The following is a 25120-nucleotide window of genomic DNA, read 5'->3' as shown; positions in this document are numbered from 1 at the left end:
CTTCTCCAACATTGCATTACTTTAGAAACATAATAATAAGTATCATTCATCAAAAAGCCTGTTCATGACATGGAAGACTGGCCAAAATGGTTTTTTTTGAGGCTCCTTCTAGCTCCATGACTAAACTCCCTGTGAATGACTTTAAACTCAAGATGTTATACTTAGTAAATCAATGGGAGAAGGGTAAGATGAAAGCCATTCGTATATTGGACTGCCTTTTAATCATTCGCAATGAAAGAAATCTCAGGCATTGCCAATGTCATGTAAATTGCATTCACATTTAAACACAACTTAACCATATTACCAGGCACTTCCAACTCTGAGTTTACAGTATGTTTTGATTTGATCATTACAGATTATAAATTTGAGCTGGTTTAAAAATTTCTGGCATTGACTTAAGTTTATATACATAGCAAATGTTGTATGCTAGCAGCGAAAGAAATTTTCCCCAAGGAGTCAAAACTTTTACTCAGAACATACATTTAGCTAATAAGCTCCTATAATTAACTACCAAATTGGTTGGAATTTAGGAATTAGGGATTCGTTACAGTAAAGGGATTCATCTGGGGATAAATCAGTTTGCACTTGGCAACATGAATTAAGTAACGGGTGGGCTCTTCATGTCTATGCTGAAAAGCCTGGACTGAAAAGATGGTTTGAGAACTTGGTGGGGTCCCTGGGTCTTCTTACGTCCCTAGTCAGTCTGGAAGACTAAGGTCTGAGCCAGGCCTTTAATGAGCCCTTGCCCTCTTCCTTGCAAACAATACTGAGGCTGATTCAGGTTCAAGACTATTCTGGGTTGGCCTTGGAGGTGGGTAATGGTGATTCTAACTATTCCTATTCTACACTGGGTTCTTATAAAGATCAAATGAAACAGTGTTGTGAAAGGGTGATTATCCCAATATCATCAGGACTCCAACGTAAGATACAGTTTAGCCTAACTTAGTCCATCTAAATGAAGGAAGAAACTTCTAACTTTTTTCATGACACATTTATTCTCATTTTGCTTTTGCCTTCAAAGATGCTAGGGTTTTGTATGTGGAAAAACCTCCTTTTGAGGTTAGTGGACACTCCAAAATAACCTAAGTGCTTACCAGTTCTGAAGCAAGGCTTTTGCTATTCAGAGGTGAAGCAGTGGTAATGTTACACGGGAACGAAGTGTGCTTGTGTCAAGCTTCAGAGGCTCCTGGCCGCCTTCTCAGAAGGCACAAGGCTGCTCTTTGCCAGCCCCTCATCACAGTGGCCACGGTAGAAAACAAAAAATTAAGAAAAGAGTGATTCGATGCTCTCGGGGGCACAGCCTGGGCATGCCAAAAGGAGGCAGAGTGAGAGCGCTGGATAACTCAGCATATCTATATTCAAATCTGCCATGAGAATGATTTCTGGGGAGACATGACCTCTTTCCCCTTTTTTATTTTAGTTGCCCAGATAGTGCCAACATGCCAGTTTGTGGGGCTGATGGTTGAATCTGACCTGACAACCACGGAATGTGAAATCCACTTTCCCCAATAGTTGAAACTAGGGGCTGCAGGCTGCATCTGCCCATGTACAGCTTTTCTTTGGTCTGCACAGTGTGGGCCAAGAGTTTGAATTAGCTGTCAACACTTCTATGTCAGGTAATACCATATTTCCAAGTCAGACGATCTAGCAGCCCTGGGTCTGATTTCTGCATGGTTCTGATTGTCTAGAGCTGAGTGTGGGCATCCCTTCAAAGAGGGCATGTGTTCTCCAGTTCAATGTAGTCCCCACCATTCTCGTGTTCCTCTTTGCCTGATCCACATCAATCATTTACAGAACTTGCCTGGTCCTTCTGAGGCACTGACATTTACAACCTCTCCTATATAGAATTGGAAATCTTCTATTTAAAGAGGAAATGAGACTCATTTGGTTCAAAACTGTACAGCAATAAAAACTGCTTGGGGACTTTAATGCTAATAATGGAGACATTCCAAGGAGTGAAAACAGAGATTTGCAGGACGCCTCATCTCAAAGACCCAGAGCCAGGGCCGTACACAGTTTTTCTGAACTCTGTGTGTTTCTAGTCCTCACATGTGCAGATTCTAAAGCCTATGTGAAACCAAGGTCTGAGTGACCTTCTGACCACATCATAAGAGCTGCCCAATGGGTGTATGGCTGTTCTATCTCAGCTTTGCTTTTGATGTTATCTGCGTCCTTGGCTAATTAGGCCAGCTTTTGGATTACTAAAATCTTAGAAAGAAAAGATGCTTTCTTGTTTTACCAGTGAGTGGGCTTGAAAAAGCTGTACAGCATTATGAAATGGTTTTGGCAAAGCTCTGAATTATTTGTGCAGTTTTAATAAACTCTCCACAGCTCCCCTCTGTTTCCTGGTTCTTGGGAATGCAGTCACTTTCTGATCACAACCTCGTGTGCCTGCTAGTTCTTCACAGTGAAGAATCAAGCATTTGTTTTTATTTATTTATTTAATTTTCTTTTTCTTTTTCTTTTTTTTTTTTTTTGTCCCTCCACTATATTTTGGAAGCACTTTTTCTTATGAGGAAATTACAGTTATAGTTAGTGCTGAGGACAAAATTATTTTAAACACTACTGATCACTTAAGAATTCAATCTTTGGGCCTATCTACTATGATTTTAGAAATTTCCACCAAATGATACTTGCTGGTTAAGTGCAAGTATTTTGTGGTTCTGGTAGGTCAAGTGGTAAACTTGTCTTTGTGACACAGAATTTATCATTTTACACTAAAAAATTTATAAGAATATTTCTCCCATGGCCTATAAGCATATCTGTTAACATTTTTTAGACTTAAAATATATAAAATGACTCTTCAGGCATCTTTTTCCATACTTTGCAAACATAGTAGTAATGATAAAAGGAGTAGCTGCTGCTATCTTGATTCTCTTATACCCATTCTCCATCTGATCTGTATTTCTACCCTTGCTGCAGAGGGTTAATTAAAAAGATATGCATCAAAACATTTGCTTAAAAGAGACATAGCCCTTTGGTGAGCAGGAATTACTTATAATATTAACACTTCCTGTCTGGTAAAATACTATATTTTAAAAAATAAGCTACAATGTATAAAACCAAGGTCATTTCTCACAAAATGTCTGTGTTCTTTGTGATTACAAAACACTGCATCTTGTAAAATATTTCCAGTTAACTTAAGAAGTTGAGTACTGACGCTTATGACCAAAGTGTCATGTCTCTTAGAACTGTAGAAGCCTAACCAGTATATTTCTTGTTTTATTTGGAAAATTAAGTTATAATTGTTTTTGTATTTAAAGATTACATTTTGCCACAACATATTACCATTGTGATTCTCAGACCCACAACAAAAGTTATAAAACATGAGATTGTCTTCAAAAAAGGAACTATTTACAAAACAGGACCAGAAGTAAAATTCCCATTTTGGCTCCTGGTCCTATGATAGATATACCGTTTAAAGCATGTATATCATTGGATATGGGCTTTTTCAAAGTCAGTCATAATAAGTAAACCAGTTGGTCTTAAATACATTTTATCCTTCTTGCTCTATTGGTGTGCATTACTCAGTGATACAACTGGTTCCTAAAAGTGCTAATCTCATTTTATTTACTGATTTCAGGTTTGGCTAGTTACAATGCAAAAAAGACACAAGAAACAGTTCCACTATGGAGGAATCCCCACAGGTACGAGGAACAGGGACAGTCCGTGCCGCTGGTAGGGCTACTTACTTAGAGAAATGAAATTTCCAGTTGACCCATGTGCCCAGGGTGTTCTCCAAAATGATCCACATTCTCATTCATATTCATGAATCCTGCTCTGTTTCCACTCATTTGTATGCACAGATTCTTCCCCAGGTTCACACAGGTCAATGCTACAGAAGAAGTGGTCGATAGCAATTCTACAGGGTCATGAGAAAAAGCAGCACCTTGCCCACAAGAGTCCATGGAAGTTTGTTTGCTAACATGCTATTAAAGCAAAATGTACATCGCTCAGGGCTTGCTTTCACTTACAGAATTCTGCTGATAGCTAATAAACAGTCACCCAATGAGTAATAATAAAAAGGATCAGCAAGGCTTTGTATTCACAATTACATTCAGAAAAAGCCTTACAAGAGTCTATGAATACTCCCCAGGCATTGCACCTGTAGTTCAAATGTTAGCCTTAGGCTATAGGTCAGCTACAAGCTAAACAGCTTATTTTCCCAGGGCACTCCCCCACGCCTCACAAATGTCAGTACTGCTCAGTTCACATACATCTGTCTTGAAATGATACGATGTTCATTTGAAAAAAAGAATTGTTCTGACTAGAAAAGACTTTAGTGATGATAACAAAATTCTTCCTAGTTTTAGGAGTCTCCAGACCTATTTTTTGCATGCCCTTTATTTTTCCCTGAGGAAATGAATATTATTTACAGTCTTTTGCTACTATTCTCAAGGGATTCTCTCTTCTGTGTACAACTCTGGCCACTTTTCTCTGAACCTTTGCGCTTTGGAGTCTGATGAAGTGGGGACGTGGATTCAGCAGTGCCAGCTAATTCAGAACTCAGGGCTGCTTTCAAAAGTGTGGCTTCAGTGTGACACCAGAGGCAGCAGACTTAAGAAACTTGAGTGATCTTGAGATTTAATGGAGGACATTTCAGTTTCAAAAATCTTTTGCAACAAATACACCTGTGACTATCTCTTTGAAAAGTTTTCTAAAAGAAAGGTGAAGAATTGTGTCATTCTCTATTAAAAATTTGCATCTGCAACATGGTTATGTTCGGGTGAGGAATTTTCTAAGAAAAGGGCACCTTGTTGGTGCCTGGAGCTGCTGACGGGCACTTTGCAGCTAAGCGCACACATTCTTGCTCAGAAGCCCACGGCTTCTTTCCTGACTGGCTTTTGCCAACCAAGGGAGGACACTTTTCAGCTAGTGAGGTGGAGAGAAGTCTGTGTCTGCTAGAGATGCCCACTTGGGCTGGGCACAGCAGCCCTGCACTCATGGCTGGAGGTACTTTCCTTCAGGTCATTCTCCCCTTGCTTCAGGCAGCTGCTCCCAGAGGAGAAAATGGAAGATCCCTGGGAGGTGCTCAGTGACAGTGACCACTAGCTGATCAGCACCAAGAAGATGAGTGGGAGCCAGATGTCCATGAGCCCCTTGTACCTCCTCCCTGACCCCCTGGCTACCTGTGTATTTTCTCCAGGTTGTCACACTGCCTCCACCTATGCAGCACGCATCTTCTGGGAAGGCCCAAGGCTTAACACCACTGCCTGCTGGCCACTCTGCTTTGTCGCTTTCTGGAGAATGTCCTTTCAGTCACTACGAAATGACTTCTTTGGAGAGAGATGAGAAACGTTTTCTGAAGGCAGGGGTGTCAATGCAGGAAAAAAAAAAATCAAAAGGCTACATCATGCCTTACTTAGAAATATTTCGGGACCAGAATCTATTGTGTTGCCTTTTGCCTGACAGGCCTCTGAGCTCCCTGCAGTGGCTGGGGCTCCAGTTCCACCGCCAGCCTGCTGTGGGAACACTCTGCCCAGCCGTTCCCCTCCTCCCAGCCAAAAGAACACAGAGAACTTGGTTCCTCAGAGATGGCATCAAACGAATGTCTGGCTAATTTGGCACTTCATTTAGTTCCAAAATAGAACAAAATAATGCTACATGTAAAAAAAAAAAAAAAAAAAACCAGACCCTAACTTGCATGTTCAGCAGTGTGTATTAGAATTTATAGCTTTCTGGGTGACCTGTAAGGAGTATAATCCCTTTTCTTCAGGGCCAGCCATGCGTGGCTTGGTGGTCTACTAGTTATTTTATGCCTTGGTCCAGGGAATATGTGTCTGTGTCCAGGAAGGTACTGAGGGGTCTGCCTGCACCTGAAGCCAGAAAAGAAAGTACACAGAGACCTGGGCTGGCAGGCAGAAAGGAGCCCCAACTTAGGCAGGAAATATGAAGCTGTCTGTGTGAAAAAGGCTTTAGAAAGGAGAAGAGATCCCAGGGAAGCTACATTCAGCTCCATAGTTCTGCTTACACCTGTGTACTAGCTGAACACCAGGTAGGGACTGAGCTGGGCTCAGCTAAGCTGGAGCTAGCTCAGCACTACTTATGTGGTATATGTGGCTTTTGGAGGTAAAAGCCACAAGGCTTTGCTCCAGGACTGTTCCAAAGCAAAGATCTCTCCCTCCTCGGTTTCAAAGTTCTGGAATGGGGGATGGATTTTATACTTCATGACTTGAATCTTTTTCTATTAGTAACAGTCCAATAATCATAGGCCAGGGAGCTTTGCTGAAGAGAAAAACCTCTGGTCCAGGACTATACCCTGTCATTTTGGCCACTGGGCAATCTACCTATCACTTAGGGTTTCCTGGACCAGGCCAGAGCATCATCTCACATCAGTGGTGCTGCAGGGGAGGTGACAGGACACCAGGAGAAGAAAGGACTTGAGAGTAGAAGAAAGAAACACACTTCTGTGTTTTTTAAAAATGCCATTTCCTGGCTGACCTTGTAAGTCTAATACAGTATTGCTGGTGCTGTAACTAGTACTGATTGGCAATCAAGATGCAAAATTAGATGAAGCTCTTTTAATCTTCTCTTAAAGTAAATGTTTTTAAAGAAAAAAAAATCAGGATCTCTTCCAAGGAATAATTTCTAAAAAAAAATAGATGAGAGTTTAAAAAATAAAAATACCATAATAAGTGAATGCACAGACCATGGATGTCACGCTGTGGAACCTCCTTATACTTTCTTTGATTATATATAAAAAGAATATCTCATTACTAGATGACTTCTATCTACTCTTTAAAAAGTGTATGTACAATCTCTAGACATATATTAAACTCTCCTGTGCAATTTCATTTAACATTCCTATGGCTGATCCCATGTCCCCTCTCCCTAAACGGCGCCTCCTATAAGGTGCTCTTCCTACTTTGCATAGGTATAGGAGAAATAACTCTTTCGCTGGGCAATCAAGAGTAGGGTAGATAGAAAATGAGCTTATTTATACGGCTTGACAATGACTCCCATCTCCCCACACCACTACCTCCCAAACAAGCAAGCAAGCAAATTACAAAGCCCAGTAAATGGAACATAGTGCAAGCCCCTGCCCTACTAAATCGAGAAATTCCTATACCAACATGCATTCTCCTTTTGGTGTTCTGTATGTTCCTTTTTGAGTGAATTCTTAAATGAATAGCTCCAATATTTTTATAAGAAAAAAAATTAAGATTTGGACCTTCCATTTACCCACAATGCTTATATTGTTAATTAACTCATCTCCCAGACATGCTAAAGCATAAAACCTATAAAAGTGCGCTCAGAATGGAAGTGGTTTGTCAGCCTAACATGACTTTCTGAACAGGTGGGGCCATGTGGGCTGTGCTTTGTTGTTTAAAGCAAACCTACTGGGACAGCTTGGAGTTCTCTACCTCTTCTGAAATCAGTCAGTGGTGGAGTTTGGAGAGAAGGAAAATGACCCATTAACCTGCCTACAATCTTGACAGACAAGTAGTAACAAATCGCTCCAAGCTGCCATTTGTGTCACATCCCTGAAAGAAGCATCAAGGCTTACCCAGATGGCTACAGGTGCCAGTTCTTGACCGAGTTGCGGCAGGCAGACAGAGCGAGCTCTGCTGCCTCTAGGGGAAGAGCTTCTTAGGGATTCAAGGAAGACTCCTAGATGTTTCCCAACAGTGACAGCTGGACTTCCTGAACTCAGTGTGGGGCTGAAGTCTGCTGGTGATTTCCATGGATAATTGCTTCTCAAATTTATGCCATCTGGGGCTCTATAAGCTAATAGCTCTACCATGGTTCAGCTGGGGTCATTCTTCAAAACAAAACAAAAAGACATAGAAAAGGTGTCCAGAGTGCTGCGCTTTCTTGCAACACATCCTGATGTATACTGCTCCAAGAAGTCAAATGGAAAAACAGGGAAAAGATTATTCACAATAAAAGTAGGTGTTGTTTTTTGTACAAATGCTACTGAATAACCTGTAGCTGGTTTTTTAAGTGTCAAAAAAATCTTGGAAATGGCATAATTCAGAAAGCTTATCAAAATATGCCTACTTTCTAGGTAAAATGGGCTTTGTTGGTTCAATTGCTACAGAAGTCCACAGTTTTAAGTCTAGACATACAGCAAAAAAAGTTGACTTTTCTTTTGAAGGAAAAAAAACCAGGTATAGCTGCTCCAGACTGGGTTCTTAGTAAGAGCAACTTTCTTCTGTCATAGGTGGTGACTTAAAAATTTTTTTTCTTTGTTTTTGCTGTTATTCCTCCAAGGTTCCTGAAAAGGTTTTCCTGGCTTCGACTGTGTTGTATTCAGCAGGAAAAGCTCTTTCCAACACCTGCAGCAGCAAGCCAGGCCAGGATCGGCTCAGGGCGCTGAGCCCTTCTGCCTGGGGGCCTCTCAGTCGAGGAACCTCTGGCAGGCCTTCTTCCAGCGGCAGGCGGTACACCACATGTCTCGGTTCTCCATCCCGTACACCTTCCGACACTTTTTGCCCTCTCCCCTGGGCTTCCTGCAAGACAGATGAGGAAGATTAGTTTAGTGGGAGGGATTCAATGGGCATTCTTTGGAGAGCTCAAAATCCGTCGAAAGAGTGAGGGGAAAGAAAAAAAGCTGGCCGTGGTGGCTCACGCCTATAAACCCAGCACTTTGGGAGGCCAAGGTGGGTGGATCACGAGCTCAGGAGTTTGAGACTCGCCTGCCAACATGGTGAAACCCTGTCTCTACTAAAAACATACAAAAATTAGCCGGGTATGATGGCACATGCCTGTAATCCCAGCTACTCAGGAGGCTGAGGTAGGAGAATCACTTAGCCCCAGAAGGTGGAGGTTGCAGTGAGCTGAGATCATGCCACTGCACTCCAGCCTGGGCGACAAAGGTACCTCTCTAGGTTCAGATTCTAATCTGTGCTGGTTGTTTTCACAGCCACTACACTCAACTGTGAAAATTTGCTACCATATCCCTTAAGCTTCTATTTGTCTATTTGTGGACATGTCAATTTGGCCATCTTCATAAAACTGCATTGAACAAGTAAACACAAGAAATGCCAGTAGACAGCAACATTGCTCTTTCAAGTTTTTAATTAGGTACTTTCATATGCTCCCTCATTCTCAATTTCTAGTACAACAGTCCCTGGTAAGGGTGGGGGATATGTCCCAAGGCCTCCAGTGGATGCCTGAAACTGCAGATAGTACAAAGCACATATATATTATGCATGACTTTTTCTTTCTTTACAGTTTCATGGATTGAAGATTCATTCTTACTGTCGATCTTCGCAACCTCAGTGTACAATTTTTTTTTCTTTACTCGTTAAGTTGAAAACTTTCACCTTTTTGCTTAAAGGACGCATTTTACGGCTTATCTTTGGCATATCTGAATTCCAGCCTCACCACTCTTGCACTTTGGGTCCATTATTAAGTAAAAGAAGGTTGGCTGAACACAAGCACAGTCTGTAACAGTTAATCTAATGGGCGAATAGTGTAGACAGTGTGGATACACTGAACAAAGGGATAATATTCATCCCAGGCAGGGCAGAGCTGGATGGTACGAAATTTCATCATACTACTCAGAATGGTTTGCAATTTAAAACTTATGAATTATTTGTGAAATTTTCCATTTAATATTTTTGAACCACAATTGACCTTGGGTAACTGAAACTGCAGAAAGTAAAACTATGGATAAAAGGGGACTACTGTATTTTGGTTAAGGAACTCCTGGGGAGGTCGTCCTTGATCTGTAATAAAAATTGTATCTCATAGTTCATTTAATATATAGGTTAATACAAGATGGCTCTAAATAGACCTAATAATCACGATTACCTACTCTCTTAAAAAAAAAAAAGCCTTACTTTAAATAATTACCCTTTAAAACAACAAATCTTCATTAATAGGTAATGGATGGGAAAAACCACGGGAAAAAAATGAAAGGAAATTTTGTCAGTTGTGGAGAAATTTTATAGAAGATCATCTCTCAGGGTTCCCTCTGCTGTCCTATTTTACAGTTAATTCCCTTGAGGTGAAGTATGTAGAATTTTAAGTTGTCATACCTTAGGCTGACCGTGCCTCTGGGTGGGGAGGACAGGACCGTGTGCGCGTGCTGTCTCTGCTCTCCTGTGCCCACTGGATGATGATGTGTGGGTGATACCTGGTGAATACATGGAAAACAAAGTTGATGGGGCAGGTTCTCCACCCATGCAATTGTTAGCCTTTGCTATGTGGATGATGGTCCTTGACCATTAGAAGCAGAGATGAGGCTTGGCATGGTAGCTCACACCTGTAATCCCAGCACTTTGGGAGGCTGAGGTGGGCGGATCACTTTTGGTCAGGAGTTCAACCGGCCTGGCCAACGTGGTGAAATCCTCTCTCTACCAAAATGTACAAAAATTAGCCAAGTGTTGGTATGCATGCCTGTAATCCCAGCTACTTGGGAGGCTGAGGCAGGAGAATTGCTTAAACCCTGGGGCAGAGGTTGCAGTGAGCCGAGATCGTGCCACTGCATTCCAGTCTCGGTGACACAGTGATACCCTGTCTCAAAAAAAAGCCAATACCTCAAACAGTTTTTACTTCATATCTACGCATTTCAAATTGCTCATAATGCCATATTTTCACTTGAATAACACTTTAAATCTTAAAGTACATTCCTGTTTCTTTTAATCCTCATAAACTCTGTCAAGTAGGGCAAGCCTCATGATTCCTTTTAGAAGATGAAACATACCTAGAGAGGTTAAGAGATTTATTTAAGCTTATGTAGCTAGTAAGCGACAATGACACAATGCAGTCTAGGCCTTCTGTTGGCTCTAGCGGATCAATCACAGCCACTAAATACATGAATTCTTATATAAAACACCCCACCACAGCAGACTTTTAGCTCTAAACAGGAAGGAATAAAGGCAAGAGGCAGACAGCCTGAGCAAACCAAGGACATATGCCACCCACCAAACACCTTCTCAGCACTCAGTGAGTGCCAGATACATTGACAGTGGCTTTAATCTTCACAACGACCCCATGCAGTATCATTATTGTTCCCATTTTATAGATTAGGAAACCAAGGCAGAGGGAGGTTAAGTAACTTGCCCAAGGTCATGGCATGTGTCACAGTACAGCAGGGCTGTGCTGCAGCTCTCCCTGGCACTAGGACGTGTGTTTAACCCTATTGCTTTTCTGTCACTCAGTCATGGAGGAGGGCTGTCCTCTGGCCCTTTGCATCACCTGCTCTTGTAACACTAAACAATCTTCCCAGCTTTTGGAATTCTCAAAAGCTGCAACAAATTAATTTTTTAACAAAGAAAAAAGAATGTCTTAAGTAATTAATATTGCCATATATGGGAGGGAAGATATTTAATAAATTTAAAAACCTAGGAGCCAACATGGTCATAGAAACAGCGTTGTCAATTAAAAGTCATGGGAGCATTCCCGAGACATACTTAGAAAACTGCTTTTCTCTAGTACAGGTATTAGTACTTTCTCTTCTCTTTCACTGTATGTGACACAGTTTGGATGTGTGTCTCTGCTTGAATCTCATGTTGAAATGTAATCCCCAGTGCTGGAGGTGGGGCCTGGTGGGAGGGGTGTGGGTTTTGGGGATGGATCCCTCATCAATGGCTTGGACCATTCTCTTGGTGATATGTGAGCTCTCACTCTCGCGTTTACATAAGACTGGTTGTTTTATGCGCATTCCTGCTTTCACACATGACGTGCCTGCTCCTGCTTCACCTTCCACCATGAGTAAAAGCTCCCTGAGGCCTCCCCAGAAGCATATGCCACTGTGCTTCCCGTACAGCCTGCAGAGCCAATGAAACCTCTTCCCTTTATAACTTACCCTGTCTCAGGTATTTATAGTAATGCAAGAATGGCCTAATAGAGATCTTCAGTGTTATTTTCTCTGACATTCATTTTAGTGCTATGGTTTGAATGCCTGTCCCCTCCAAAACTCATGTTGAAATTTACTTGTCATTGTAATAGTATTAAGAGGTGGGGCCCTTAAGAGGTGATTAGGCTATAAGGGCGCCACTCCCATGGGTGGGATTAGTGTATACAAGGGCCAGTGTGGGCCCCCCCCCCCCAACTCTTTCTGCCATGTGACGATGCAGCATAAAGGCCCTCACAGAGGCTGGCATGTTGATGTCAGACTTTCCAGCCTCCAGGTTGTTAGTAAATTTCTGTTCATTATAAATTACCCAGTCTAAGGTATTCTGTTATAGCAGCACAAAACTTAAGACGCTTAAAAAATTATACAGGTAGGGCCAGAAGTGGTGGCTGACCCCTGTAATCATAGCGCTTTGGGAGGCCAAGGTGAGTGGATCACTTGAGTCTAGGAGTTTGAGCCCAGTCTGGACAACATGGTGAAACCCCATATCTACTAAAAATACAAAAATTAGCCAGATGTGGTGACATGCACCTATAGTCCCAGTTATTTGGGAGACTGAGATGGGAGGATTACCTGAGTGTGGAGAGGTCAAGGCAGCAGTGAGTCAAGACTGCGGCACTACATTCTAGCCTGGGTAACAGAGTGAGACGCATCTCAAAATTTTATACAGGTAAGTAAAAATCTAACATTTGGAACCACTGTTGCCATGAGTTTGAATTAGTCTATACCACTGGTCTTCATGCTAGAGTTTGGTGGAGCAAGGGCCAGCAGAGGTAACATTCACAGTTTTTAAAAATGAAAGTTTTGGGGTGCCAAGATGGCCAAGAGGAGGCAACACTGGAATGCAGCTCCCAGGGAATGAGACGCAGAGAACTTCATGATTCCAAGTGAGGTGCTAGGTTTGATTCGGTGGGATTGGTAGGACACTGAAAATAGCCCATGAAAGGGTGAGCCAAAGCAGGGTGAGAGCAGCCCAGGGAGGGAGAACCGAGACAGGGCAGGGTATATCCCTACCTGGAACGTGCAGCCAGCTCGGAGGGTCAGGGACTTTACCCCCTTGGTGCTCCAATTTGGATCCTGTGCTTCCCTCATCCCTCCTGCAACCCACAGTCCACGAGAGCCCTGCCGGACTGTCGGGCACCGTGGGTTGTCCATACAAATCTGAGTGACGGCTCCTGCCTGGTGCCACAGTTGTCAGCATGGGCCTGGGCTGAAGTATGGACTAACACCTGCAGGACGGACCCATGTCACAGAAAGAGGCAGAGTTGAAAGCAAAACAGGCCATAAGGCCTGGCAGGTCCTACCCTCACAAAACTCAAACTGAAGCCCGCACGCTAGAAAGCTTCGCAGCAAATACACCAGTTTGATGCCAGTTGGGAAGATTGAGCTTGGGGAAGGAGAGACACCATTGGGAAGGCGGGGCTAACCTCAGCTGCATGAACAAACTCCCAGGGAAGACCGCCCACCCAGTAACCTGACTGAATCTGAGGCAGCCCAGCAGCGCCAGTACAGGCCAAGAAAGATACAGCTCTAACCTTGACAGAAAGGATGTCCGCTCAGAGATTCTTCCCAAAATCACCAACCTCAAAGATCAAAGGGAGATAAATCCACGAAGATGGGGGGAAACCAGTGCAAAAAGGATGAAACCATCAAAGACCAAATACTTCTTCTCCTCCCAGGGGTCACAACTCCTCACCATCAAGGGAACAAAACAAGATAGAGAATGAGTTTCACGAATTGACAGAAGCAGGCTTCAGAAGGTGGGTAATAACAAACTTCTCTGAGTTAAAAGACCATGTTCTAACCCAATGTAAAGAAACTAAAAACCTTGAAAAAAGGTTAGATGAAAAGCTAACTAGAATAACCAGCTTAGAGAAGAACATAAATGACTTGATGGAGCTGAAAAACACAGCATGAGAACTTTGCGAGGCATACACAAATTTCAACAGCTGAATTGATCAAGCAGAAGAAAGGATATCAGAGACTGAAGATCAAATCAATGAAATAAAACAAGAAGGCAAGATTAGAGAAAAAAGAGTGAAAAGAAATAAACAAAGCCTCCGAGAACTATGGGATTATGTGAAAAGACCTAATCTATGCTTGATCGGTTTACCTGAATGTGACGGGGAGAATGAATCCAAGCTGGAAAATACTCTTCAGGATATTACCCAAGAGAACATCCCCAACCTAACGAGGCAGGCCAACATTCAAATCCAGGAAATACAGAGACCACCACAAAGATACTCCTCAAGAAGAGCAATCCCAAGGCACATAATTGTCCGATTCACCAGGGTTGAAATGAAGGAAAAAATCCCAAGGGCAGCCGAGAGAAGGGTTGAGTCACCCACAAAGGAAAGACCATCAGACACACAGCAGATCTCCTGGCAGAAACCCTACAAGCTAGAAGGGAGTGAGGGCCAATATTCAACATCCTTAAATAAAAGAATTTTCAACCTAGAATTTCATACCCAGCCAAACTAAGCTTCATAAGTGAAGGAGAAATAAATAAAATCCTTTTCAGACAAGCAATTGCTGAGAGATTTTGTCACTACAAGACCTGCCTTGCAAGAGCTCCTGAAGGAAGTATTAAACATGGTAAGGAACAACCAGTACCAGCCACTGTAAAAATGTACCAAATGGTAAAGAACAATGACACAATGAAGAAAACGTGTCGACTAATGGGCAAAACAACCAGCCAGTAAAAAAACGGCAGGATCAAATTCAAACATAACAATATTAACATTGAATGTAAATGGCCTAAATGCCCCAATCAAAAGACACAAACTGGCAAACTGGATAAAATGTCAAGACCCATTGGTGTGCTGTATTCAGGAGATCCATCTCACGTGCAGACTCACATAGACTCAAAATAAAGGGACACAAGAAGATTTACCAAGCAAATGGAGAGCAAAGAAAAGCAGGGGTAGCAATCCTAGTCTCTGATACAACAGACTTTAAACCAACAAAGATCAAAAGAGACAAAGAAGGACATTACATAATGGTAAAAGGATCAATGCAACAAGAAGAGCTAACTATCCTAAATATATATACACCCAATGCAGGAGCACACAGATACATAAAGCAAGTTCTTAACGACCTACAAAGACTCTTAGACTCCCACACAATAATAGTGGGAGACTTTAACACTCCACTGACAATATTGGACAGATCAACGAGACAGAAAGTCAACAAGGATATCCAGGACTTGAATGCAGATCTAGACTAGGCAGACCTAATAGACATTTACAGAACACTCCACCCCAAATCCAGAGAATACACATTCTTCTCAGCACCATATCGCAATTACTCTAAAATTGACCACATAATTGGAAGTAAATTGCTCCTCAGCAAATGCGAAAGAAGGGAAATCATAACAAACAGTCTGTCAGACCACAGTGCAATCAAATTAGAACTCAGGATTAAGAAAAGCACTCAAAACTGCACAATCACATGGAAACCAAACAACCTGCTTCTGAATGACGAATGGATAAACAGTGAAACTAAGGCAGAAATAAAAATGTTCTTCGAAACCAGCAAGAACGAAGACACAACATACCAGCCAGAATCCATGGGGGGACACATTTAAAGCAGTGTCTAGAGGGAAATTTATAGCAATAAATGTCCACATGAGAAGCAAGGAAAGATCTAAAATCGACACCCTATCATCAAAATTGAAAGAGCTAGAGGAACAAGATAAAAAAACACTCAAAAATAAGAAGACAAGAAATAGATCAGAGCAGAACTGAAGGTGATAGAGACACAAAAAACCCTTCAAAAATCAATAAATCCAGGAGCTGGTTTTTTGAAACGATCAACAAAATAGACCACTAGCTAGACTAATAAGAGAGAAGAATTGAATAGATGCAATAAAAAATGATAAAGGGGAAATCACCACTAATTCCTCAGAAATACAAACTACCAGCAGAGATTACTACAAACAGCTCTATGCACATAAACCAGTAAATCTGGAAGCAATTGATAAATTCCTTGACATTTGCACACTTCCAAGACTAAGCCAGTAAGAAGTTGGAACCCTGAACAGACCAATAACAAGGTCTGAAGTTGAGGCAGGAATTAATAGCCTACCAACCAAAAAAAGTCCAGGTCCAGATGGGTTCACAGCCAAATTCTACCAGATGTACAAAGAAAAGCTGGTACTATTCCTGTTGAAGCTATTCCAAACAATACAAAAAGAGGGAATCCTCCCTAACTCTATGACATCAACATCATCCTGATACCAAAACCTGGCAGAGACAAAACTAAAAAAAGAAAACTACAGGCCAATATCCATGATGAACATTGATGCAAAAATCTTCAATAAAATACTGGCAAACAGACTGCAACAGCACATCAAAAAGGTTACCCATCACGATAGAGTAGGCTTCATCCTGGGGATGCAAGGCTGGTTGAACATACGCAAGTCTATAAATGTAATTCACCACATAAAGAGAACCAAAGACAAAATCACATGGTTATCTCAATAAATGCAGAGAAGGCCTTTGACAAAATTCAACAGCCCTTTATACTAAAAACTCTCAATAAATTAGGTATTGATGGGACGTATTTCAAAATAATAAAAGCTATTTACAAGAAACCCACAGCCAATATCATACTGAATGGGCAAAAACTGGAAGCATTCCCTTTGAAATGTGGCACTAGAGAAGGGTGCCCTCTTTCACCACTCCTATTCAATATAATATTGGAAGTTCTAGCCAGAGCAATCAGGCAAGAAAAAGAAAGAAAGGGTATTCAATTAGGAAAGGAGGAAGTTAAATTGTCTCTGTTTGCAGATGACATGATTGTATATTTAGAAGACCACATCGTCTCAGCCCAAAATCTCCTGAAACTGATAAGCAACTTCAGCAAAGTCTCAGGATACAAAATCCATGTGCAAAAATCACAAGCATTCCTATACACCAATAACAGACTTAAAGAGAGCCAAATCAAGAACAAACTGCCATTCACAATTGCTACAAAGAAAATAAAATACCTAGGAATACAACTAACTAAGAACATAAAGGACCTCTTCAAGGAGAACTACAAACCACTGCTCAACGAAATAAGAGAGGACACAAACAGATGGAGAAACATTCCATGTTCATGGTTAGGAAGAATCAGTATCGTGAAAATGGCCATACTGCCCAAAGTAATTTATAGATTCAAAGCTATCCCCATTAAGCTATCAATTACCTTCTTCACAGAACTGGAAAAAACCACCTTAAACTTCATATGGAACCAAAAGAGAGCCCACATAGCCAAGTCAATTCTAAGCAAAAAGAACAAAGCGGGAGGCATCACACTACCTGACTTCAAACTATACTACGAGGCTACAGTAATCAAAACAGCATGGTACTAGTACCAAAACAGAGATATAGACCTATGGAACAGAACAGAGGCCTTGGAGGCAATGCCACACATCTACAACCATCTGATCTTTGACAAATCTGACAAAAACAAGCAATGGGGAAAGGATTCCCTGTTTAATAAATGTGTTGGGAAAACTGGCTAGCCATGTGCAGAAAGCAGAAACTGGACCCCTTCCTGACACCTTACACTAAAATTAACTCCAGATGGATTAAAGACTTAAACATAAGACCTAACACCATAAAAACCCTAGAAGAAAACCTTGGCAAAACCATTCAGGACATAGGCATAGGCAAGGACTTCATGACTGTAACACCAAAAGCATTGGTAACAAAAGCCAAAATAGACAAATGGGACCTAATCAAACTCCACAGCTTCTGTACAGCAAAAGAAACAATCATTAGAGTGAATCTGCAACCAACAGAATGGGAAAAAATTTTAGCAATCTACCCATCTGACAAAGGGCTAATATCCAGAATCTACAAAGAATTAAAACAGATTTACAAGAAAAAAACCCATTCAAAAGTGGGCAAAGGATATGAACAGACACTTTACAAAAGAAGACATATATGAGGCCAACAAACATATGAAAAAATGCTCATCACTGGTCATTAGAGAAATGCAAATCAAAACTACATTGAGATACCACCTCACGCCAGATAGAATGGCAATCATTAAAAAATCTGCAGACAACAGATGCTAGAGAGGATGTGGAGAAATAGGAACACTTTTACACTGTTGGTGGCAGTGTAAATTAGTTCAGCCATTGTGGAAGACAGCGTGGCGATTCCTCAAGGACCTAGAAATAGAAATTCCATTTGACCCAGCAATTGCATTACTGGGTATATAACCAAAGGATTATAAATTGTTCTACTATAAGGACACATGCACATGAATGTTCATTTCAGCACTGTTTACAATAGCAAAGACTTGGAACCAACCCAAATGCCCATCGATGATTGGACAGGGAAAATGTGTCACATATACGCCATAGAATACTATGCGGCCATCAAAAACGATGAGTTCATGTCCTTTGTAGGGACATGGATAAGCCTGGAAACCATCATTCTCAGCAAACTGACACAAGAACAGAAAATCAAACACCGCATGTTCTCACTCATAGGAGGGTGATGAACAATGAGAACACATGGACACAGTGAGGGGAACATCACACACTGGGGTCTGTCGGGGGGAACTAGGGGAGGGACAGCAGGTGGTGGGGAGTTGGGGAGGGATAACATGGGGAGAAATGCCAGATATAGGTGAGGGGGAGGAAGGCAGCAAACCACTTTGCCATGTATGTACCTATGCAACAATCTTGCATGTTCTTCACATGTACCCCCAAACCTAAAATGTAATAAAATATATATTAAAAAAAAAGTCTTTTGCAGTATTTCAGGCAAAAACATACTCGTGGTTTAGACTAGGTATGGGGACAGTGATGGCGAAGGGCTGAATTCCTGTCGTTTAGAGGCACAGCCTAGGACTAGTGGGTTGGGATGGGGCACAAAGAAAATGGCATCTTTAGATGAATCAAGGATGAATTGAGGAGTCAAGGATGTATACCAGGTTCCGGCTCAGATGGCTGGAGGGATAGTGGTACCAATTTCTGAGTTGAGAAAGTTGAGGAAGCAGCAGGGTCGGGGAGGCATGAAGAACTGGCTTTTGAAAATTCCAGGAACAGAGTTTGAGGAATATGGATGATCTTTGACTGTTTCGTGCTGCTATCAGAGTACCTGAGACTGGATGATTTATAATGAGCAGAAATTTATTTCCTACAGTTCTGGAGGCTGAAAAGTCCAAGGTTGAAGGTCCTGCATATGACAATGGTCTTCTTGCTGTGTTATTCCAGGGCAAAGGGTAGAAGGGTAACAGTGCACTTAAGAGAAGTCTGAACTTGTTTTTATAACAAACCCATTCTCTTGATAATGACACTAACCCATTCATGAGAGTAGAGTCCTCTTGACTCATCACCTCTTAAAAGTTCTACCGCTCAACACTGTTGCACTGGGGATTAAATTTCCAACACAGGAGCTTTGGGGGACACTTTCAAACCACAATATGCAGGAGTGCAGGCATGACCCCTCGCCAAAGGCCTTCTTCCTGCTAATAGCTCTCTGAACTCTAGAGTTCAGTACATGCGTTTCTACAGGGTACAACATAGCAAGACACAGGACCTACTTCAAACTTCCGTATGTGGCTTAGTTCAATGGGAGGCTCAATATGACATGTGAGTTTTTCTTGAGACTTGGCAAGATAGTCGTGTTTCAGCTTCTTATTTTAGTTAAGGATGAGGGTGGAGAAACCAAGGGAGTAACTGGGGCAGTCACCTACCATTTATTCAGTGCTTGCAAATGTGGAAGACAGGCAAGTAGATATCTCTCTGAATTCTCACAGCAAGCTTGCAAAATAAACGATCTATATCTGTATCTTACAGATAGAGAAATTTAGTTTTTGAGGAGGGAACTGTCCTGCAGAGCATCCCAGAGGTAAAAGTAGCAGACGTAATTTGCTGAGAGCCTGCTATATAAGCTAAGTGTCTTCCATATGTTATTTTAATCTTCACAACTGCCCTGTCATAGCCATTATTTTCATTTTATAGATGAGGAAATGGAGAAGTTAAGTGCACTGTCCAGGCTATACAGTTAGTGAACAGTGGACTCAGGATTTGAACACCGTTGTCTGACATGAACATAGCTGGCCTTGGACTCACTTCTGAATGACGTCAAAGCCCTGCTTTTTGCACTCTTCCAACCTGCCACATCATTGGTGGAAGTGATGTGTGTCCTAAAATAAAGCTCCATAAAGCAAATACTCTCTTTTCTAGTGGTCTCTGCATTTCAATTTATTTCTTAACCATTTCTAAGTTCTATTTTGTGGCATGTTTTATAAAGCATATAATGTATTTGGATAGTACAATATGATAATATTTCTAATTAAATAAAATTATTGGGCTATATGTCCATAGTTTGTCTACTGGTTAAGTGTGGCCTCAGAAGAGTCTGAAGAATTCTAAATTATAGTCTATAAAAATGTGGCTAATCTCTCCCATGTGTTGAGTATATCTGTGTTACAGGAATCAATTCTAAACAGGTGGAACCACTTTCCCTGACCCCTGTTATACAGTGCTGAGACCCAGTAAAGGGAGCAATGATGGTAAGAGATCTGCAATGTCAACCACATGCCAGACACTGGGTGAATGACACAACTCAGTAAAGTAGTACTAGAATGGAGGATATTACTCTGGAAGGGTCACATGGCATTCACAAATGCCAGAGCCAGGATTTGCAAGTAAGTCTCACACTAGAGACGCTATGCCCTTCTGTAAATATGCAGGAGAAATTTCTTGTAATTTTTTCTTAAGAGGGGGAAGAAAGGCCTCTGGCTTGGTTTTAACCTCATATAATTCTGAACCTTCTCTCAAGGCATTAAAAAAGAAACCTCAAACCAGCTAAGCATTTGACAATTAAGCTCTGCTGTTTCATCTTTGGAGATCCTCCCCGACAGCCTGAAGCCTTCTAGAACGGCTCTTGGATAGCAGGTTGACTAGCTCATACTTGCTTGCTTAGTGGCTGTTACAGATCGAATTTTTGTGTCCTTCAAATTCATATGATGAAGCTCTAATCCCCAGTGTGGGTGTACTTTGACACAGGGCCTTTAAGGAGGTCATTAAGGTTAAATGAGGTCATAAGGGTGGGGCCCTGATCCAACGTGATTAGTGTCCTTATAAAAACATTATAAGGACACTAATAATTATAAGGATAGCAGAGGCTGCTGCTCTCCTTCTCCATACTCACTCTCCCTGGCTGGCTGGCTCGCTCTCTCTCTCTCTCTCTCTCTCTCCCTCTCTCTCTCTCTCTCTCTCTCGACCGTGCATGCACAGTGAGAAGGCAGCCATCTACAAGCAGGAAGAGGTCTTCACCAGAACTGAATTGGCCAACACCTCTAGAACTGTGAGGAAATAAATTTCTGTTGTTTAAGCTATCAAGTCTATGGTATTTTATGGCAGCCTTGAGCTGATTAATAAAGGGGCCAAAAGCTCTTAGTTTTCTGTCATGAAACTAGAGAAAGAAATGTAGATAATTAGGAGAAAAGGCAGGTCATTAGGGAAAAACATGTCAAAGAAAGTTGTAATTAAGGATGTTCTCTTTCCAACCCTTCTCCTCACAGCCTTAGGCTACAAAAGACAACTTCCAGTTACATTTGTTAAATATGCAGTTCAGCTTTCTCCACTACAAACCTCCAGGAAGAGGTCTTACCCAGGGAACTTATTAAAACCCAATGTTCAGGAAATCTAGCATAGACAAATGAATAAATAAAAACCTGCAACCCTTGGGATTTTTCAGAAAGGGATTTTTCCCACTTTCTAGGAAGTGTACAGAAGCATCCATCTTCAATATCAAGTCTCAAAGATGTGGCAGAAAAGTAAACTCTAAACAGTTGACAACCTCAGGGTATTTTTTTGGAGTACAAGGAAAAAGGTATTTTTTTTGAAAAGCATTTTAAAACATGCAAACTTCTCTATTCTTCAGTTTGGATACAATTGAAGCCACCATTAATACAAATTCATTATAACTTACAACTTTAGAGATTTGGTCTGAAAACCCTATTAGACCAATTTAGAGGGTAAGAATTTACATATTCTTAAATTCCACCTGGCTTGCCATCTTCTAGGGGCCGGACTGGCACTCCTGGGGCATTCAGGGACAGTTGCTGGCACCCTGTCCATGGGTGTGCAACAGTCCTGCATCTGTGTGGGTGGGCTGTCATGAGAGCTAGCCCACCAGGAGGAGGAGAAGGACAGCAAGCACCTGTTTATTATGTTTTTTTAAAGCATGGCCAGAGAGTTTAGCAACATAAAGAACATTCTTAGTTGTAGCCTTTTTTTTTTTTTTTTTTTTAAATCAGATAGGAGCAATCAGGGTGTTGCAAGTCCTGATTACGCAGAGACATTAATCACGTTTCATGAATCTCCCCTCCAAAGGAGGAACAGGTAAGGATTATCCCACCTGACGACAGTTGTAACCTTCTTGTCTTCCTAGAGTAAAAAGCCTACCCCACCTTTATTTTATCTTTAAATAGGAATGGCAAGCTTGACTGCTAAAATCAATCTGAAGTCTCTGCTGAAACTGGTTACACAATCAGCAAGATTGGGAATTCTCTGGTGAAAAAATAAATTAGAAGCTTTCAGCCGGGCGTAGTGGCTCAGGCCCATAATCCCAGCACTTTGGGAGGCTGAGGTGGGCGGATTGCTTGAGCTCAGGAGTTCAAGACCAGCCAGGGCCACATGGGAAAACCCCATCTCTACTAAAAATTCAAAAATTAGCCAGGCGTGATGGTGTACATCTGTAGTCCCAGCTACTCAGGAGGCTGAAGTGGGGAAGATGACCTGACCCCAGGGAGGTTGAGGCTGCAGTGAGCCGTGATGGCACCACTGTGCTCTAGCCTTGGTTATGGACTGAGACCCTGTCTCAGGGAAGAAAAAAAAAAAAAGCTCACATAGGATTTTAGTGGAATACCTACTTAACCCAGCTACGGAATATTTTATATATCATAGGTATATACTTTCTGTCAAACCTTCTGTCTAGAATGTCCCGGGTAACCAACGCAGAGTGAAATGAAGGATTCTGAAAAAAAATGAAGGGCACTGAAATGAGAGTAGAAATATACAGTGTCCGTAGCAGATTTTTAACATTCCATTGTTGAAAAACAAATGATACAAGGTATCCTGGCTGGTATCCTACTGTGTAAGACATATAAGAACCATGGAGGACATACAGCTAGTAAATAGCCCCCTCCAAGTGATTTCCCTATACTTCAGAAGAAAATTTAATTAGAAAAGCAAAGGGGAAAAACATTCCAGCTTGGTCACAGGTAGTCTGAAAGAGGTCTGAACTGGGCTGTTTTATATACATGCTATAGTACCAGATGAGCAACATGGTGTATGCTTCCCATACACCATGGAAAATTCTTCCCAAGTCAAAGGAATGAATTAATAGGATGCAGAATAGATGGTCTCAATAATTCTTTAACTGTGGCTGCCATTTTAGGTTAATACAGAGAGGCTGTCTCGAAAGTGATATCAAGAGGCACTCTGGGGCTTTTTATGTCTACCCAAAAAAAGGCCCCAAACAGACAGATTGTTAACCTCTGACACCCACATCAGTGGATCAGTGTTCTTGCCAGAAGCAAAACTAATACTGACACGTCTAAGCTGCTCTCTTCTAATGTCTCCTAACAAGATCACTCTTGCAGAGCTACTGGAAGTTACACTATTCAATGAAAATACAACTTTAAAAATGACTCCAGACCCATGGTATTGTTTACAAATCACATTCCCAGAGTCTTTTCTGGAAGTCACCATTTCCCAAATTGCTTCCAGCAGTATGCTTTTTATTGTTGGCTATTCCTCTATGGAATTTAATAAATATTCATCGTCAGAGCACAGCATAATTCATTCAGCCACTTTCATTTTTATCAGCTCCACAGAAGGCTTAAGACTTTGCTGGAAACCTCTGGGAGTTGCCAGTGGTTGACAATAAGAAGCTTTTGTGAGGTCCTTGGGGAGGGGGTGGAGAAGAGAAAATAAGGTTAATATCTGTTATCATAAGCCACTTCCCGAACCTCATCAGGAGTTATACACCACTGTGAACGTCAACAGTGTGCATGTCTACGGCTATTTGTGATAAACTATAAAAAACCCAATATATTTTTAAATGAATGGTTAGGAATCAAGTTAATTCACAGTGATTTATCAGACATGAATCATTTAGCATGTCAAATCAATTCTTATGTCCTACTTAATTCTGATTGCATATTTCAGCACTCTCATTTATTTTCAGATTATCCATCAGCATGGATTATTCAGACTTTGAAAGAAGAAATGATTTTAATGTATTTGTTTGAGCCTTTAAAATCATATACATACAGAACAATATTTCCTAAGTAATACATTTTATAGTTACTTATAATGATAAACACCATTTTTTCCATACAAGATCTGAGTTCAGCTATTAATTTTATAGTCTTTTGGAAACAAATACACTATCAACACACAAAAAATCTTGATATATTTCCAACAAGTTGTTTATGAACCATTAAAACTCCTAGTTTTCTGAAACACCAGTCAAAATACCTTTTTGCAGAGAAGTGATACCTGCTGATGAGTTTACAAATATCACATAAGAAATATACTACTTCTGGCACTCTGATATCAGTTTGTATTTTTCTTGCATGCCTCTACTATATGATCTCTAAATTTATTCTATATTGGCTTTGAAGAGATTTTTGGCTTTTTTTTTTTTTCCTACTTACTGGAATGCCTGTGAAAGTGACCGGAGGAGATTGCCAGGAAATGCTGAAGCTGCTGCCATTGGGGGTGAACTTGGCTGATCCTGGAATGGTCACAGGGGGTGTGGCCTGTCAAATAAAAAACAGAGAAAGCTGTTATGAAGAAATGTTTTCCTTCAGAGACTTAAACTCTTATTACCAAAGGAGGACCTCAGAAATGGTCTCAGCTATATTAATAACTTAGACTAATTATCTATCAGGAAGAGATTAAACAAGGTTAAAGGGAGTAGCCAGAAATAAACTTCGTATATATACCTAAGCAAGCTATCTAAGGTATAAAAAGAGATGGTTTTTGACTGCTGATTTCTGAAAAGAAATTTTATTATATATACATATACCTATTTTGGGATACCTGTGAAATACAATTCTTCACTATAAAATTGGGAAATAGTGCTATACTGTGAGGGTGGGTGTAAACTGGTACAGTGTTCTTGGGAGGTAATTTGGCAATATATATCAAAATTCTTAGCATTCTGGGTGTTAGCTATTTCACTTCTAGGAATTCATTCTAAAGAAATGTACATAAGAATGTTCATTGCACAACAATATATTGTAAAAAAGAATTGGGGCTGGGCGTGGTGGCTTATGCCTGTAATTCCT

General features: G+C 41.1%; 1 protein-coding gene and 1 pseudogene across 3 annotated transcripts in view; both read right to left on the bottom strand.

Moving 5' to 3' along the window:
* Positions 1-259: 259 nt before the first annotated feature.
* ZNF704 (zinc finger protein 704) overlaps positions 260-25120 on the bottom strand; it is a 57855-nt gene continuing 32994 nt past the window's right edge. The window contains exons 5-8 of one of the 3 annotated variants that reach the window (XR_004260505.1): positions 24485-24589; positions 9987-10084; positions 7421-8453; positions 260-5276 (exon numbers count right to left, since the gene is read on the bottom strand). Coding sequence is in view for 1 of the 3 variants with exons in the window: in XM_032250527.1 (XP_032106418.1) it covers positions 8342-8453; positions 9987-10084; positions 24485-24589 (315 nt within the window). In the remaining 2 variants the exon portion in view is untranslated. Of the gene's footprint in view, positions 8454-9986; positions 10085-24484; positions 24590-25120 lie in introns of all 3 variants that reach the window. The other 2 variants (XR_004260506.1, XM_032250527.1) reach the window with 2 other exon arrangements.
* LOC116536090 lies at positions 22074-22186 on the bottom strand (annotated as a pseudogene).

Source organism: Sapajus apella, unplaced genomic scaffold, assembly GCF_009761245.1.
Source record: "Sapajus apella isolate SASKATOON/1434 unplaced genomic scaffold, GSC_monkey_1.0 scaffold3, whole genome shotgun sequence".
Classification (NCBI taxonomy): domain Eukaryota; kingdom Metazoa; phylum Chordata; class Mammalia; order Primates; family Cebidae; genus Sapajus; species Sapajus apella.
The sequence above is the reverse complement of the archived record's forward strand: the minus strand, read 5'-3'. Positions and strand labels throughout refer to the sequence as shown.